The 17,320-nt window shown below is 40.6% G+C and overlaps 1 protein-coding gene across 1 annotated transcript in view; it reads right to left on the bottom strand.

Annotated features, from left to right (window-relative positions):
* Positions 1-17,320, bottom strand: part of FMN2 (formin 2) — a 356,215-nt gene that overhangs the window by 2,666 nt on the left and 336,229 nt on the right. Inside the window, exon 15 of the mRNA XM_057315375.1 lies at positions 415-496. Coding sequence (XP_057171358.1) covers positions 415-496 — 82 coding nt within the window. The remainder of the gene's footprint in view (positions 1-414; positions 497-17,320) is intronic.

Below are 17,320 nucleotides of genomic sequence, written 5' to 3'. Positions count from 1 at the left end.
GCCTGAGCCCCCCAGTGTGAGCAAAGGCACTTCCCATCATCTTTTAGATCCCAGTGGTGCTAGTCCAACGATAGCAGCCACGCTGGGTTCAAATGCAGCCCTGTGCTGGTGATGCTGGTGTAATGGGGAAAGTGAGAAGCTGCCCTCCAGCTCCTGCCGACGCCCACCTATCTGGGTCCATGCATATTCCTTTAGTAGATTTGTCTTAATTCTTAAGCTTCGGATGCTAGACACTGAGATTCTCTTAGCCTTTGGGCCTGATTAAAGGCATAAAGAAAAGGAGAGAGAGAGAATCTCTCACACTTAAGAGGAAAATAATTAAAATGTTATTACGTGAGTTTGTATATATTGTGAAGACAGTGTTTAAAAACCAAAGCAAATCACAAGTTAAAAAGAGAAGAGTTAAATACTTACAATTCCAGAGTCATGTCTCGGTTTTATCTTATAAAGTGATTTCCCCTTTTTCTGCCTGCACACCTCTTCCGCTTCTTTTACTCTGAGTGGAGAGAAGACACATGTATTTAAACAAAGACCTATGCAGATCGGCGCAATCCACGTTATGGTAGGTGAGCAAATATCAACTCGTTAAGGACTGAATTATTGGAGAAAATAATACCACATACACAGGAACATTCTCTGACATGGATTCAAAAACTTTGAACGTTAGAGCTCGAGGCTATTTCAACCAGGGGTTCTCATCTTGGAATCAAAGGGTGTTGAATGGAATGATCTACAAACACATTAAACATTTCATATCACATTTCATCCCATATTAAAGGAGTCTTACGTAGAAGAAATTAAGGAAATATCCATCATTTTCAGGTGACGGTACTGAGAGTGACTCCATTACATAAATAAGATTGGCCCGTTACATAAATCTGAAGCACTAAAATAATTAGAGTATCATACACAAACTCTTGTGCTTATTTTAAAATTATTTCAGATTCATTTTCCACAGTCACACTTACCCATGCATAAAAGTGAATTCTTGGGCCGGTCTTACAAAACTGAGCTTCATTAAGCAACAGAACCAACCATTTCGAAAACAGAAAACAGAACGTGTGCAATAATAATGTTTTGACACTTCTGGGAGCTCTTTCTGGGAACACCTTCCAAGGAAAACAGCATTGAATTTGTCAGATGTACAGTTAAGAGAGGATGTCATTTGGAGGTAAGTTCTTCGTTGAGTTCTGGACCTGCTGTTTGATGCTGGGTAATGTCCTGATACCACCGATTCTCGTATTCCCTCAAATAGTAAAAGGGCTTGCTTAATAAATATAACAGCATTATTATTATGATGATTACTAGACAGAATTGTTGCAAAGATCAAAGCAATTTTATTTAAAAAGTTCTTTATAAATTGTAAAATGCTATCAAAAGTATATGTGATTGTTGGAATTAAACAAATGATAAGAAATCTGTAAACTAGGATGATACTGATAAAAAGGGGTACCGTAAAAAGGAAAATCACCTATTAGGTTAATTTCTTTATGATTATGATTTCCCTTGGGAATGAAAAAGGAGCATTCCTGGAAAAATGAAAAGGCGGTGACTTATCTTAATAAAAGACATTTTATGCAGATCTTGAAGCTTATTTCCTGAAAGAAATGAATCATAAATCTGTTTCTTGAGCCTGCAGTAAAAGATCTAATGGCAGAATTCCTCTGCCGTACAACTGAATGAATCCTGTTTTCAAACAGCGGAACGGAGGAAATGATCCAGCACGCGGCTACAAGACTGACCCTAGAGTTTACATTAAAGCATGACAAATGAAAGCAATTCCCTTTGGACGTAAAATGCCTGCTGAGTTGATATTGTTAGTAATTCCAGAAAATGGTGATAGCTTAGAAGACACTCCATTGTTACTACTTTTATTACTTTCTACCCAAGTCATAAATTGCCTTTAATCCTTCCTCAAACATTTGAAGACAAAAACATTTTCTTTATAACAAACAAAGGATTGCAGAGTTCCCATCTTCCTCTGAAATAGCTACCAGTAAATTTAAGTTGAAATATTTGGACAGGGCATTAAAGAACTTTTTTTTTTTTAGCACTTAGCCAAAAATCCAGTAGATCCCCTCTTAACTTTACTTGGAACTCATGAAAATATTTTGTAACATTTATTTAAAAAAAATGTACTTCACAAGTATTTAGATCACCAAAGCATTTTAATTTTCTCACTATCCTATTTATTTTGTTTTTAAAACACATTTTTCTAAGGATCACAGGAAGACGAATCTAATACAAACATATTTAATTTTACGCAAACACAAATCCAGCCATTCCTCACAGCAGAAAGAACAAACGCTGGAGAGAATGTGCGTCAAGGAGCGCTCACAAGGTCTAGAGCCCTGCTTCGTGTGACAATCATTTATGGGGCAGTCGATCCAGGTCAGGCTCTGGGCTCGGCTCAATGGTATAAGGACAATTAAAAGCGATGTCTCCTAGGAGAGCTACACACACAAGCAAGTCAATGACAAATGTGCCCTCAGCACCCACCGCCTCAGGTCGTAGAGGTCCAGCCCTGACCCAGGAGGGTGGGGGTCGTGGAAGTCAGTCTGGAGCAGGCTGACAGATGAGCCTGGCTTCAGAGAGAAATCCTAACTGCTCATTAGTTTCTTGGAAGGGGAGATGGGATGGAGGATGAAAACAGAAGAATACACACAAGGAGAACACCCAGTCCTCCCCTATGCTCCGTAGGGTCCCCACAGCCCTAGCAGCCCCGCTGGAGCTGGCTGCCTAGTCTATGCCCTGGTTTCTGATGCGCCTGGTGGGGCTGACTCAGTCGCTGCCCCCTAGCAGCCCAGGACAGGCACAAATAAATGAGGTGGGGAGAGCATTTGTTATAATGCAGTTTTCCGGACCTATTTTACTCTGGTGCAGTCAGTCCCTGCTGGTGGGTGGGGTAGGGAAAGGGGTGTGTTTCTTTCTTTTCTTCTTCTTCTTTTTTTGTTTTTAATAATTTTTATTACTGAAACATAGGGAATCTAGTGGAAGGAGTCTATGAGTTTTGATCCCCCCCTTTTTTTAAAGATTTTATTTATTTATTTACAGAGGGAGAGAGTGAAGGGGGGGAGGGAGGAGAGAGAGAAAGAGCGTGAGAGCACAAGCAGGGGGAGCAGCAGAGGCAGAGGGAGAAGCAGGCTTCCCACTGAGCAGGGAGCCCGATGCAGGACTCGATCCCAGGACCCTGGAATCATGACCTGAGCCGAAGGCAGACGCATAACGACTGAGCCACCCAGGCGCCCCGAGGGGTGTGTTTCTAAGCAGCACCAGAGAAGGGGATGAAGAGGGCTGTGGGCAACACTGCTCGCCCTGGCACTGAGGCACTCCCCTGAAGCCTGGCCCGGGCAGCCGCACCGAGCCCCGACCCCCGCGCTCCCTCACCCCTCTCTCTTCCCAGCCCACACCCCGCAAACTTGCTCCCTTCAGCACTTTGTGAGCGGTGCCCCTCCTAAGCTTCCCAGCAAATGTGGCTTCTTCCAAATGCCAATTTTATTTCAACAGAACTCTGACAACAAGAAATTTTTTCCACACTTCAGGCAGGAAAAAAGAATGTGTCCCTGGAGGTGAGATCCACTGCCAGAGTTGGCAGAAGCGAGAAGCATAACGAGGGAGAGGCCGGGAAGGAGAGGGCTGGGGCAGCGGTCCACACGAGCGTCTCCTGCTCGCTCTGCCGGCTCGGCTCGCCCCAGTTAGGCCTGTTGAGTAACTACTTGTACACGGTCCATCCTCTTTCCCTCCTGCCTCACCCCTCATTCAATCATGCTGAAAATTTCTTCAACTGAGTAGGAAAAAGATGTATATCTCACAACTAGACAGGCTTTCAGTGAAAAAGCATGGTGGTGATAACATTTCAAACAATAAATAAAAATGACCACTAGGTCCTGTTTGGAAAGGAGGTGGGGACAATACTTCTTTATAAAGCGAGAAAGGAGAGGGAGGAAACCAAGGCCGGGTGGAAGGAGACAGTGCATGGCTTCCAAATGTTGCTTGCATTTGGTCTAAACTCTGAAGAGGGTGAGGGCTGGGGATGCTGTGCGGACAGAGCGCCAGGGCTCGATTCGTGAGGACGTGTCCTGTGCATCTGGCTGTCTTCACACAAAGGGGACAGCAGGGCATTAGTAAATCGAGATTTCGCCCTACCAGAGAACTAAAAAGGGAAGTAGAGAATTTCAGATGACGTCTTTGACAGGCTTGTTTAACAGCTGCAGCTTCCAATCAGCTATCTAGATCACGGAAAGAAAATACGAGCAAAAACAAACCGTATGATAATGAAAACTCCACTCATCACCTGTAGTGATCTTGGAAGAACAACAACACAGAAAAGCAGAGACTGGAAAACAGGAAACAGCATCATGTTTTAGACAGAAGAGAAGGATACTGAGTGGTGTATAATGGCTATAAGATTTGATGTTTATGGTAATATGTTGCTGTAATAGCTTTTATTGCCTATGGAAGTTCAGAAACAAAACTATGCTGAATGAATATCAAAAGTAGGTACTTATCCCTTAAATGGAGAGCCAAAAGTAATCAGAATATGAGGCATTTTTTATTTTTTACGGGAGAATTTAGTTACAGGAACTAGCCAGAAGACCGATACGGATCAGGTTTGGCAAACAGAGTAGCGGGTGACCAATCTGGACTTTGTCATAAGCACAGTTTGGTTCGGAAAATGATCAGGAAGCGTGATATGAATCCGTGTGTGATTCCCAGAAAACAGAAACCTGGTCCCGCCAAGGGCCAACTTTGTATAACTAATTTTGAATAAACTTTTTCTGAAAAAAATCAAACTGTTCTCTTAAATGGAACGACTTCACTTCTACCCGACGGCCTGTGCTCGTCACGGGTACGGGGCTACCCCCGAGGCCTCCCGAGGTACACGCCAACACGAGGGCTCACCCCACGCGGATCTAAACTCATGCTTTGCTGTCTTTGAGCCACTTGTTAGGGTTTCTGTTTCCCACTACGACGGCCCGCTCTGACCACGTCTTGCTGGCACGAGCACGCCGGCCTTGAGCAGAGACTATCTCCTCCAATGATTTCTATCTTCTCTAGAGGGGAAACCAGATAACCGAGCTACTTTAAATAGGCTTCAAATTAGAGCAGTCCGACTGAGCTCGATTCTGGCTAAACGAACAGAGCTCCTGGACCTGGAGGCAATCATTTCGGCGGCCACAGGGCTTCTCCGTCGTGCCCCACACCTCCCACAGACTTCAGGGCTCCCAGCTGTGTCTGGAAGGCTGGGGAGGCCAGAGGTCTGACGTACAGATAGGCAGGGCTTTACCACGCCGAAGGTCTAAGCGTAGAAGATTAAGACAAGGTACCCCTCGTCACACTGCACCCCCAACCTGCTGGCCCAGCAGCTCGTCCACAGAGATGGAAAGTAATGCTGGAATGAGTGCAAAACCTGAAATTCAAGCTTATCAAGGTAAAGAAGCGTGACACCATTAATTGGTAATGACAGATTTTGTGATGCTTCGGGGAACCAGCTACAGGAGAGGAAGGGAAGCATTTTGTGAGGAACAGGACTCTGAGATTATCCCTCAGTCGAAACTGTTTTTCCGCTCCAGGGCAAAGTGACCAGAGGAAAACAAAACATCTTTAAGTATTACAGCTTAAATTTAAATTTACTTTAAAAAACTTTTATATTAATTTTCTAAAAAATAAAGTTGTAAATGTAACCTAAAAAAGAAAATAAATAGATATTAATACATCTATAGGATTTTTTTATTCCTCATACGCAATTATCCCAAGTTGTAACAACTTCATTTGGTTTTAAAGAGTGATGAATTTAGAAGTTACAAAGCATAGAAAATTTGAGCCCAGGAGAATGAATACGTTTTGAAGGTCTATATTAGAGACAAGACAGAGTTGGTGGTAGAATGATAAAATACTTTTTATCACAGAATTTGCTGAAACTAATTTGCATTCCAATTATTATCTTGGTATTTTTCAAAAAAAGAAAAAAGAAAAAAGAAAACTTTCTCAAATTTTGTCCTTAATATAACTGGGCACATTTAACCAAAGGTTATTCTAAACAAAGAGAGTGGTTTCTTATTTCTCTCCTAATAAAGATGTATTTTTCTCTGCACTCCCCCCCTCATCCCCAGACCCATTTATTGTCAAGCAAACATATACAAAAAGTTCAGTGTGATTAAGTTTAAAGACAGTTTGTGAGATGAATAAGGGAGATACACTCTGGCACAGACACAGAGAAAAGAAACCAGACATCCCTGTAGCCTGCAGGCAGAATAATTTTTATCTACCCTTCTAGAGCGAAAGCCAGGCTGGCCACAATCTTATCAAGAAAACAGATATGCTCTCATCATATGGAAGGAGAAAGGGAGTCACTTTTCTGCCACGAAACATTAATAATTTGGTCTAAATAAGAATCTGTGGCAGACGGATTCATTTCCTGCTGGCTCCAGTGAGGTTTGCTGGGAGGAGCCTGATTCCTTACTGAAGTCTACGGCCTTGAGAGATGTAAGGGCAGCCCGGTGCCCACACATCACGTGTCGGGAGTCCTGATACACAGAATAATAAGCCAAGAGTAGACATAATTATCATTATTACCCGTTCACAAGGTACTTCACTGAAATACAACACCATCGTGTCTGCCAACAAATTTACAATTTTTTTAAGAGAAAGGGGGAAAAAAGACACACATATATACACAGAGAAGGGGGACAGTGGGAGACCGTAGACAAAGGCTGGTTAGGCGTGCCAGCTTTGAAGTTGTGGGTCTCTCTCTCCAGGTAAAGCTAGAAGTAGATGTTAGGTACCTTGCGGAGTGAAAGGGGGTCTGGGGGAGGTTACTCCTGGCTCTGACTTCTCTCCTTTTTAACCTTAATGATTTAAAATACATACACAAAAATACCACAAAACCCCTGACAATATAATGGGAACAATCAACCAAAAATGTCACTTATCATTGACCTCAAGTAAGAAGAACTTCAGTGTTCTCAGGCACAGGTGAATTTCTGAATTTCATCACTGACCATGTCAGACTTTTCAGGGAGAGCGCTGCATTTGTGTCCTCAAGCCGTTATGGAGAACCATTAGAATGAGCACAAAATTGCCCCTGACTCAAGGACTCCAAGCCTTCAGAACACCTTTCAGTTTCTGTGATGCAACAGCAGCACGGCTCCGTGTGAGCTGAAGGAGGGCTTGCGCAGTGCAGAGGGGTTGGCACAAGTGCGCCGTTCTGCACTCACGCCATGGGGACACAAGGTGCACGCTGGCCACTTCTATCAATGACAGCAGCTGAACTTGGGGAAATACTCATAGTCTAAAATCTAGGATTCCATGACAGATACACATGTTCTATGTCTGTGTTCTAAAAACTACAAATATATATTAAACATAAAGCCAATAAGTAGAAGCAATGTACATCAGTGTTTCCTAGAGGGTACACGTGGGTGAAAAGAGATGAATCGTTTACTCAGAAGAAAACACATTCAACCCGTCAAATTGATCCCTACGGTCTGAATCTCTTTGGTGGCTGTCTGAGATTCCATAAATGTAGAGCATTACAATTCATGGATGAGCTATCTCAGAAAAAACCTTCTCCTAGGGTGTTGGAATGCTTAGAGATAACAAAAGATAGGTACGGATGTATGCCACCATGCTCTCATTTCAAAGCAAGCAAAACACCCCCTCCCCCTGACACACACACATCATCATTCACATCAGCCCCTCTGTGGAACAGAAGGTGTCAGTCTTTCCCAACTGGCAAACCCACCAGCACTTTCTAGTTCTTACCCCCCCTCCTCCATAGTAATCACTCTGAAGTGGTTAACTAGGCCCTAATTTTAAAATTCTCTTATCCTTTGGTCCTCAGAGAATTTCTGAGTTTTCCAACTATTTTTCTGAACATGATTCCTCAATCTCTTTTGCTGCTAAACTTCTCCCCCATACCCAGGGTCTAATCTGGATTTTGTGGTACCTATGGACGATCTCTATAGTTCCAGCTATAATGAAGACTTCTGGATCCACACCTCAAAGTTCTGATCTTTCCCCTGAGCTCCAGATCCCAGTGGACATTCTTCTTTCCTCCCCCACCTGGGCCTTGGTGAAGAATATAACCATCCGTAACCATTCGTCCTCTAAATCCTTTCTCTCCCTCCTCACCAGTCCTCCATATACATGCAAATAGTTAACAAGTTCTGCTATTAATGATTCCTTAGTAATGATTTTTAATCAGTTCCAACCTAAATTCCACTGTCCCTGATTGTTTTTCAAAGCTTCTCCTTATGTCGTCTAGACCACTGCCACACCCCGCAGCATGGCCTCCACACTGGTCTAATCCATCCTTCACAAATGTCCAAAACATGGGAATCATCTGAGCCACTTAGTCATGGTATTTGAGGCCATTTACAATTTCTCCTTAGTTGCTACAATGTTCCTTGGGCTCCAAGCACGCAGAACTGCTCCCTACCCCATGGGAGGTCTTTGCTAAATCTGTTCCTCTGGGTCTACCCATTCTCTTTTTCTCTTCCTCCCGTGGCTCCTCAAATTAAGCTCAAAAATAGTGTCCTGTAGAAAGTATATATGACGCTCTAGGAAGGCTTATTTTAAAGACTTAAGGCCATTCCTATATCTGTCTTTTGCCTTGTTGAATAGTAAGTTCTTGAGATTAGGGATCATGTACATTCATTTTTACATTCCCAGGGATAACAATAAAGCTGACACAGATAAGTATTTACTAGATGGCTGAAAAATGACTAAATAAAAAAAAAAGAAAAATAACTAAATGAATAAGTGAATGATGAACAGGGAAATTAAAAGTAAGCTAAAAAGTTCACGGGGATAAGTTTTGACAAATAACTAGGACTTTGATTTAAATCTCTTGTTTTTGCCTCCTTCTTCCAGCAAACTCTTCAGCAATGAGTCTGGATGTTCAATTCACATTTTGAGTAAACTATGCAGGGTTCTATTTGAACCGAGCTTTGAGTTTACTGATTTACTATTATAATTCCATCCATAAATAACAATGTAGTTGAATGAATGTACATAAAATTTATGAAACAGGTTAGTGTATCATATTTACTTTCTCCCATCTTAAAGAAAAACTAAATTTATATACATTATATGAATCTTTAGGAGCCTATAAGGCTTCCACATGAAATCATGTCACTAACTCTTATTAGCTCCTAGGTTAGTGGAAAAGATAAATGACATAGATGTAATAAATCTTCTTTTCAACAAAGCATTTAAAGAATCTCTAATGGGACGTCTGCAGGCTGGAAAGAGAAATGATAGTTGGGGGAGAGGATACTTAGATGAATTTACAATGGTCACATATACTACAAAAAGATAACAGGGTGTAATTACATATGGTTACGTTCCTGTTTTAAAAAGCATCTCACTAAAGAGGGTCAAGCACAAATTAACTGATACAATTTATATAGAGACTGTTTTAATCCGAGAAATGGAGAAAACTGTCCTAGCAATCACAGATGTCCAAAAAAATTACAGAAATGCTTTTTTATTTGAAGAAAGTGAACATTTGCAATAAGCCAGTGGTGTGCCAGACACAGTGAGCGAGCGTTTGTGTTCACCACCTCACCCAACCATCTGGCAACCAAGCATGAGAGATGCCATCAACCAAGCATGAGAGATGCCCTCAGGCTCTTCTGAAAAGGAGCAGCCTGGGACTCAGAGAGGTTCTCGAGGCCATACGATAATGGAATGAATAATCTGGTCAACTTCAGAGTCTGCACTCTTTCCATATCATTCCCACTAGAAAGGGTACAAAATCATGGGCTTAATGTCTGCCTCGTAGTACTGTAAAAATGCTATTCCTATAATGGGAAGTAAATTGGGATAGACGGTCTTCGTTTTACTTCCCAAGTTCAATATCTCCTTCGTCTTAGAGCTTCCACGGAATGAGCATCTTGAACACACCAGGATGTAAGCTTCTTGAAGGCAGAGAATGGAATGTCTTTCTTCTCCATATCCATGCCCAGCACAGCACCTGGCTCATCACAGTAGATCTAAGGCTTACTAAAGACTTGTTATGAGCCAGGCACTGGGCTAAAAGGGTTTCACAGATGTTATCTCCTTTAAATCTTGTAAAATAATCCCATGGAGTTGATACTATTATTACCCAACTTCTATAATGAGGAAACTGAAACCTAAAATGGTCAAATTACTTGCTTGGGGTCATATACCAATTCGTGGTAGATCCCTGATTCAAGTCCAGTCAAACAGAACAATCAACTGTTCTGGTTTTAACCACTGAACTACATTGCCTTTCACTACACGAATACGTGGGAAAGATGAAATACACAACCATTGGTATCTTCTGTTTATTTCCATGTATATATTTAGCATATATTTATATATTTCCATGCACTATATTAATTTATATTTATTATTTATGTATTTAGAAGCATTTGATTCTTAAAGACTGAATCTTTTAAAATCCTGAACATATAAAGTGTGGCAGTTTAAAATGATTTTTGAGAAGAGAAGCTATTTAGAAAAATGGGCACATGTGTTTTATTAGATACTGGGGAGAAGTACTATGACTGCACAAATTTTGAACTTATTCAAAAGGAAAACTAGGAATGGAAACACAACAGGCTACAGTGTTCATCTTTGAAAACGGAAAACGTGTAAGACTTGTCTGGAGAAAACAGAACTACCACCACATTTTCTTGATTCTAATTTCTAGGAGAAATTTTTGATGTGCTTCTCTGAATAAGGCATGTGAATTGTAATCAGTACCAATCTAAAAATACAGAAGGGAAACTTTTCTTTCTCTCTCTCTTTTTTTTAAAGATTTTATTTATTTATTTATTTATTTATTTATTTATTTATTTGGTAGAGAGAGAGAGACAAGGTGAGAGAGGGAACACAAGCAGGGGGTGTGGGAGAGGGAGAAGCAGGCTTCCCGCCGAGCAGGGAGCCTGATGCGGGGCTCAAGACCAGGACCCTGGGATCATGACCTGAGCTGAAGGCAGACACTTAACGACTGAGCGACCCAGGCGCCCCAAGAAAGGGAAACTTTTCCAATGGCTTTTTTTTTTTTTTTTACATAAATCCTCAATATAAAGTTTAAACTGTAACTCAGTGAAGGCATTTCTAAAGACAGGACAGTCACCACACTCCAAGTATGTCCTGGTGCTTGTTGGTGATCTAATCTGATACAGACATAAAAGTGAAAAATCCAGGACAGTCGGCATATTCCCTTAATTGTAGCACACTGCAAGGCTTTGAACCGAACAGAAGCAGGTGGCAAGTCCTGCAAATGCTGACATTCTATGCTGCTGAAGAACGAAAATACAGTTTCTTCATGGAATCAACAGCAAGGTTCACATTCCAACTGTGTAAATAAAGAACTTAAACTAAATTCTGTCAAACCAGGAGTATCCTTTCTTCACGTTCTTCTACAAGGAATTTAACATGGCACGAGAAAAAGCTGAGAAATCTGGAAGGTACTACTTACGACTTTTTAAAACACTTAGACAATAAGGTTTTAATAGTCATTGAAAATAGGAATATTTGTGTTCATATACGAGCTAGGATTTTTAAACTCCTGATCACACATTTTTCACCACTACTTTAAAATCTCGGATTTATCAAACAAAAAGAGGTTTGTTTTTCTCATGGATCTTGAAGTAGAGACTATTTTAATTCTATATTAGACATGGATTTACATGGAATTTACAAAAGTAGCTCAGCTGATATGCCCTTTACCGAAGTCCCATAAGAGTGACCGTATTCTATTCGCTATATATGATAGCAAATAAAACAGATTTCTGTCTTACATGATGGCCAAAACTGTTACAAAATCCCATATGACAGCAAAATTAATCTTTTATTACAGGAGAATAATGTTATTTACTACATTTGACATTTTTCATGCAATCATTTTACTATATCCACATGCTAAGATATTTTCTTAATGTCAGTGATTTTTTTTGCATATGGTTCAGAAACATTTTTTTTTTTAAAGATTTTATTTATTTATTCGACAGAGAGAGAGACAGCCAGCGAGACAGGGAACACAAGCAGGGGGAGTGGGAGAGGAAGAAGCAGGCTCATAGCGGAAGAGCCTGATGTGGGGCTCGATCCCAGAACACTGAGATCACGCCCTGAGCCAAAGGCAGACGCTTAACCGCTGTGCCACCCAGGCGCCCCCAGAAACATTTTTGATTATAGCTAGTGAGATATAAACTGAAGCTGTTGGTATATACACCAGGGCTTTTGTTTTGACACTTCTCTAGCAAAAGATGACATGTATGAATAACTTGGATCCTATTTTTTAAAGACTTTTTTTTTTTTCAGGGAGGAATTCAAGGGCTATTAGACATGAAAATTAGTTTATAGAAAGTTTATCACATTTCCTCTCTGTAAAACTCATAAAAGAGTACAAGAAAGCTATTTATATCATGATGCTTTAGGATTATGCAAGAGGAAGTACAGCTTAATTAAGGGGAAGATGTGGGAGATACAAGGCAGGAATGGGATCAAGGAAACTCACATATTAAGGGAAAACAAGAACAAGGGTCATGATATTTCCTCTCCTGGATTATTCCTATCTGGCTAAAAATATGGTATTTATCCCATCATCATCAAAAAACAAAAAACACTAATTCACCTTCCTCTCCAGCTGGACCTTCTTTTCTGTTTGACCCTTTCTATGCACAAACTCCTACGGTCACTGTCTCCACTTTTCTGATCCCATCTCATCAGACATCTGTACTCAGCCACCGGACAGAGACTACTCTCATGGATGCCATCAATTCTACCTCATGTGAACACCAGCAGCATTTCACATGTTCTTCCTTTAAGCTCTCCTTGAAGTCCCTCCTGCACCCTGCTGGCCAGGCATACCCCCTCTCCCTACCCACCTTCCACTTCTCTCTCCTTAGTCACTCTGTTCCAACAACGTCGGCCTCCTCCCTAAACATGCTCTTTCCTCAGGCTTTGTACTTGCCTTTCCTCCTGTCTGAAATGTTCTGTCTCCAGGTATCCACTGGTTTATTCCCTGACTTCCCTCAAGTCTCTGTTTATAGTCAGACCACTTCTTACAACTCACTTCTCCCTTCGCCCTACTGTGCTTTTTGTCAGAGCCTGCATCAGTTCTGGTGTATGTTAATTTAGATTCACAAGGCCAGGATTTGGTTTTGTTTATAACTCCAGTGCCTGGCATATAGTAGCTTAATAAATACTTGTTCAATGACCTCAGTAAAACATGTGGACAAGTCATAATTTCACAGTGAAGAATGCAGAAATGGTGTTCAGAGTTGGAAGAAAGTAGAAGAAGGCACCGCAGGGAACAATTATAAAGGACAATTAAAATTTGCATAAAAGCATTCTTGACTTCTCATCCCCCTCATGTTTCCCAGGATGTATCTCAAGATCTCCATTCCTTAGAGAATCTACCTTAGGTTGGAGAACACTGATTTTTAAATAGTCCAGCTAGGAAATTTTTCCTAGAGCAAGAAAGGTGAAGAGTATGGCCTTACTGATACCAGTGTTAAGGAGTGTAACTGGTTGTATGAATCATGGTGCCAGTAAGGGAACAGCTGGAATAACAAGTATGTGACCCAGGCTGGGCAGGAAGCTCTATGAATGAATGGATGAATGAATTGGAAAAGTCCAAAGAGATTCTAGAACAATTAAAAGATCTGGGAATGTTATATCAGGGCGATGGAGAAGTTGATAGTATCTTCATAGCTTAACTTAAATATGTGAAGACCCAATACATGGACAAGGGATTGGATTTATTTGTGTGGTTCGAGAAGGAGTAGAATCAGGACCAGTGAGTACAGTGTTCAGTCAGCCAGGTATCTTCTCATTCCGTGATCCTTTACCTTAAACCCCTGGGGCCAGATGGATTACACAATTCAGAACCTTCTAATTTCAGACAGAAAGATGGTACATAAACCTATCAAATGGGTCTGACATAGCATGGAGTAATCAAACATGTTAACATTTCTGTTGTAAACATATGAACATTCGTACTAAGTGGGATGAATGAAGACTACATAAACAGTCTCACGTAAGTTGAGTTTGCCACAAACTTATGAAAAAAAATGTTTGGTTTCAGAGGTGTTTTGGATCTCCAAACTGTAGACAAGGAATTATGGCTCTGGACTGTAAAACTATGAATAAAACGGTATCTATTATAATACTTGTCCCCAGCATTTGTGAACTCTATTATCCCTGTTAGACAATTTGTTTAATTCTCAGGTGGAAAACTGGAAATGGGTACTAATAATTAAGAATTTGGATGTGAACACTTAATTTGATCAGCATTACTAGGGATTTTGTTTTTAGTAACTACTCACTCATGAATGGTAAATATATATTTTATGGGGGTCAGAACAATTTTTTCCTTTTTACTATGATCCACCAGCTTTCTGACGGTCATGTTCTTCTTTTTTTTTTTTTTTTTTAAGATTTTTCATTTATTTATTTGACAGAGAGAGAAACAGCCAGCAAGAGAGGGAACAGAAGCAGGGAGAGTGGGAGAGGAAGAAGCAGGCTCCCAGCGGAGGAGCCTGATGTGGGGCTCGATCCCAGAATGCCAGGATTACGCCCTGAGCTGAAGGCAGACGCTTAACGACTGAGCCACCCAGGGGCCCCTCTGACGGTCATGTTCTTGCTTCTCTTAAGCTGAGAGGTTGTGCCTGGTCCTTGAATCTCATGTGAATGTTTGGGACACAGTAATAGACCATAACCATAACCAAAGTAAAGTATACTGTGAGTTCTTTTTCTTTATTAATGATAGATGAAGTAGAGAGCTTTAAAAAATAGAAGCCACCTTAAGTTTTCTTCATAAAAACATCATTTTCACTTACTTGTATTTTTCCTGAATGGTTTTATGTGTGGCTTCCAATAACTCCCCATCTGTCCATCTGCCTGTCTGCCCATCCATCTGTTCAGCCATCCAGCCATTTATCCATGATATTTAAAAAAAAAATTGCCTTTCTACCTTTTTCTCTAATTAGTCCATCAACATTACCTAGCTTCATGTTCACGCTCTAGTACTCCAAGCAATGATTCTATTTCGCCTTTGTAAAATGAAAATATTAAAAAATTAATCAGAGCTGTAGGAAATAAACCCATGTACAAACTCAATATAGAATTGAGTGCTTCTGCCCTAAAAACAACACATGAATTTAAGAATACATCAATATCTAGATCTAGACTAACTTTAAAAGTGAAAGCTTTTAAATTATCTGTGAGAGTCCAAAATTCTCTTAACTGTTGAAATATGCTTTTTTTTCAACTATTCTTCATCTTATTTACCTCCCCCATACATTTGGAAAACTTTAATGTGGCCAAATGGAATTTTATCAAACTTTCCAAAAATATTCACCCCTAGGCCAAAAGAATTTGAACCAAAGAAAATAATGTTTAAAAACAATTGTTAAGAAAAACTATGAATATGCTTTTATTCTATGTTTTATTCTTGCAAAGTATATATTACCTAAATGTATAATGATAATTAAAATAGACTGCTCCTCCTTCCCTTTTCCTCACCCAACAAATTTTACAGGCTGATCTCCACTCATTGTATGACAAATTAAAGTTTAAAGGACTAGAGATTCTCACAGGCAAACTTCTACTTCTGGGTATTTTAAATTTGAAATGAAAGTCTCTGATTCGGATACCAATTCTGATCTCAGGGTTTTTCCCATGCCACCAATTTATTCAATTCTGACCTAGAGATAACATCAGATCCCACAGATTAAGGGCTCAGCCCCCAGGACTGCCCCCCCCTTCAGATGCCGATGGCAAATCCAGGTTGTCACCTGTGTTTCTGACCCACAGGCTAGAGATGAAAGGTTAGAACCTTGGGTTCAATTAATTGGCTAGAACAGCTCATAGAACTCAGAGAAACATTTTACTTACTAGATCACCAGTTTATTATAAAAGGTTTTAACTCAGGAAAGCCCAGTGGAAGAGAGGCATAGAGCAAGGTGTGTGGGTCCTCTGGGATTTTATGGAGGCTTTATTACACAGGCATGATTAATTGAATCATTGGCCATTGGTGATTGATTCAGTCACTCTTCCCTCTCCAGAGGTTAGGGGATGGGACAGAAAGTTCCAACCCTCTAATTATAGGCTTGGTTTCCTGGTCATCCTTAGGTGACCTAAGGGCTTTCTAAAAGTCACCCCATAACATAAAAGAAGACATCTTCATAACTCTCATCACTTAGGAAATCCCAAAGGTTTTAGGAGCTCTGTGTCAGATACTTGGCTGAAGATCAAATATATATTTCTTATTATAAACCACAAAATTACAACGCCTAAAAGACAAGAGTATTCAATATATTCTTTAGAAAAAGAGTGAATGTCTATATAATCTGGCATAATTTTAAATTTTATCATTTTTCAAAGTTATGGTAAATGCAGCCCACCGTAGCTGCCTGTATTATAAAACAAAAGAGAAATATTAATAAGGCTTAAATACATGGAAAAAAGCACTAATTCATTAATATGACTATAGATTGATCTGTTTATTAAAAAAATAAAATAGCTGGGGGCGCCTGGGTGGTTCAGTCGGTGAGGCACTGAACTCTTGGTTTTTGGCTCAGGTCATGATCTCAGAGCATGAGATAGATCCCCGGGTCAGGCTCTGTGTTCAGGAAGGAGTCTGCTTTTTTCCCCCGCCCCTCCCCGACATGGCACTCGTGCTCTCTCGCTGTCTATAGATGATAGATAGATAGATAGATAGATAGATAGATAGATAGATATAAAATAAATGAATCTTCAAAAAAATTTTAAAGATACTTTTAAAAAAATAAAAAATAAAAAAGCTGCACTTGCGTCTTATTACTGGGCTCTGCTACACATGACTGTGACTGAGGGAATACTAAGTCAAGGACACCTCTACCGCCCCAGTTCTCCTAATCTGGTGGAGACAAGGGTCATCTTTATGGAACTCAGGGGATCAGGCCCTCTCTAGTGTGACTGCCTCCTTTCCCTCCAGGGCGTTCTGCCGTCACCTCATCTCCCGCCTCCTCTCCAGAAGCACAGAAGGCAGAACAACACTGCGAAGCCCAGGAAGAGATGGTAGTGACCTCATGACTCTCAGTCCACTCCGCTTGCAGCAAGACAGCGGCGGCCTCCACCAACACACTCAGAATTCTGTCCTCTTTGAGACTGCTACTTTCTGAAAATTACGATTTCCTTATCAAAAGCCAGAAAACTTGAACCTGCCTAAGTCTCCAAAGGACAGGGCAGGCCTCCTTCCTGACTGCACCGGACACTTTGATTCTCCTCAAGACTTAGTTTTCACTTCGCCAAGTGCAACCGTCAGCTAATTCTTCTTCTTTTTTTTAATATGAAAGAT

This window comes from Ursus arctos, unplaced genomic scaffold, assembly GCF_023065955.2.
Source record: "Ursus arctos isolate Adak ecotype North America unplaced genomic scaffold, UrsArc2.0 scaffold_2, whole genome shotgun sequence".
Taxonomy (NCBI): Eukaryota; Metazoa; Chordata; class Mammalia; order Carnivora; family Ursidae; genus Ursus; species Ursus arctos.
This window is presented reverse-complemented; position numbering and strand designations above follow the sequence as displayed.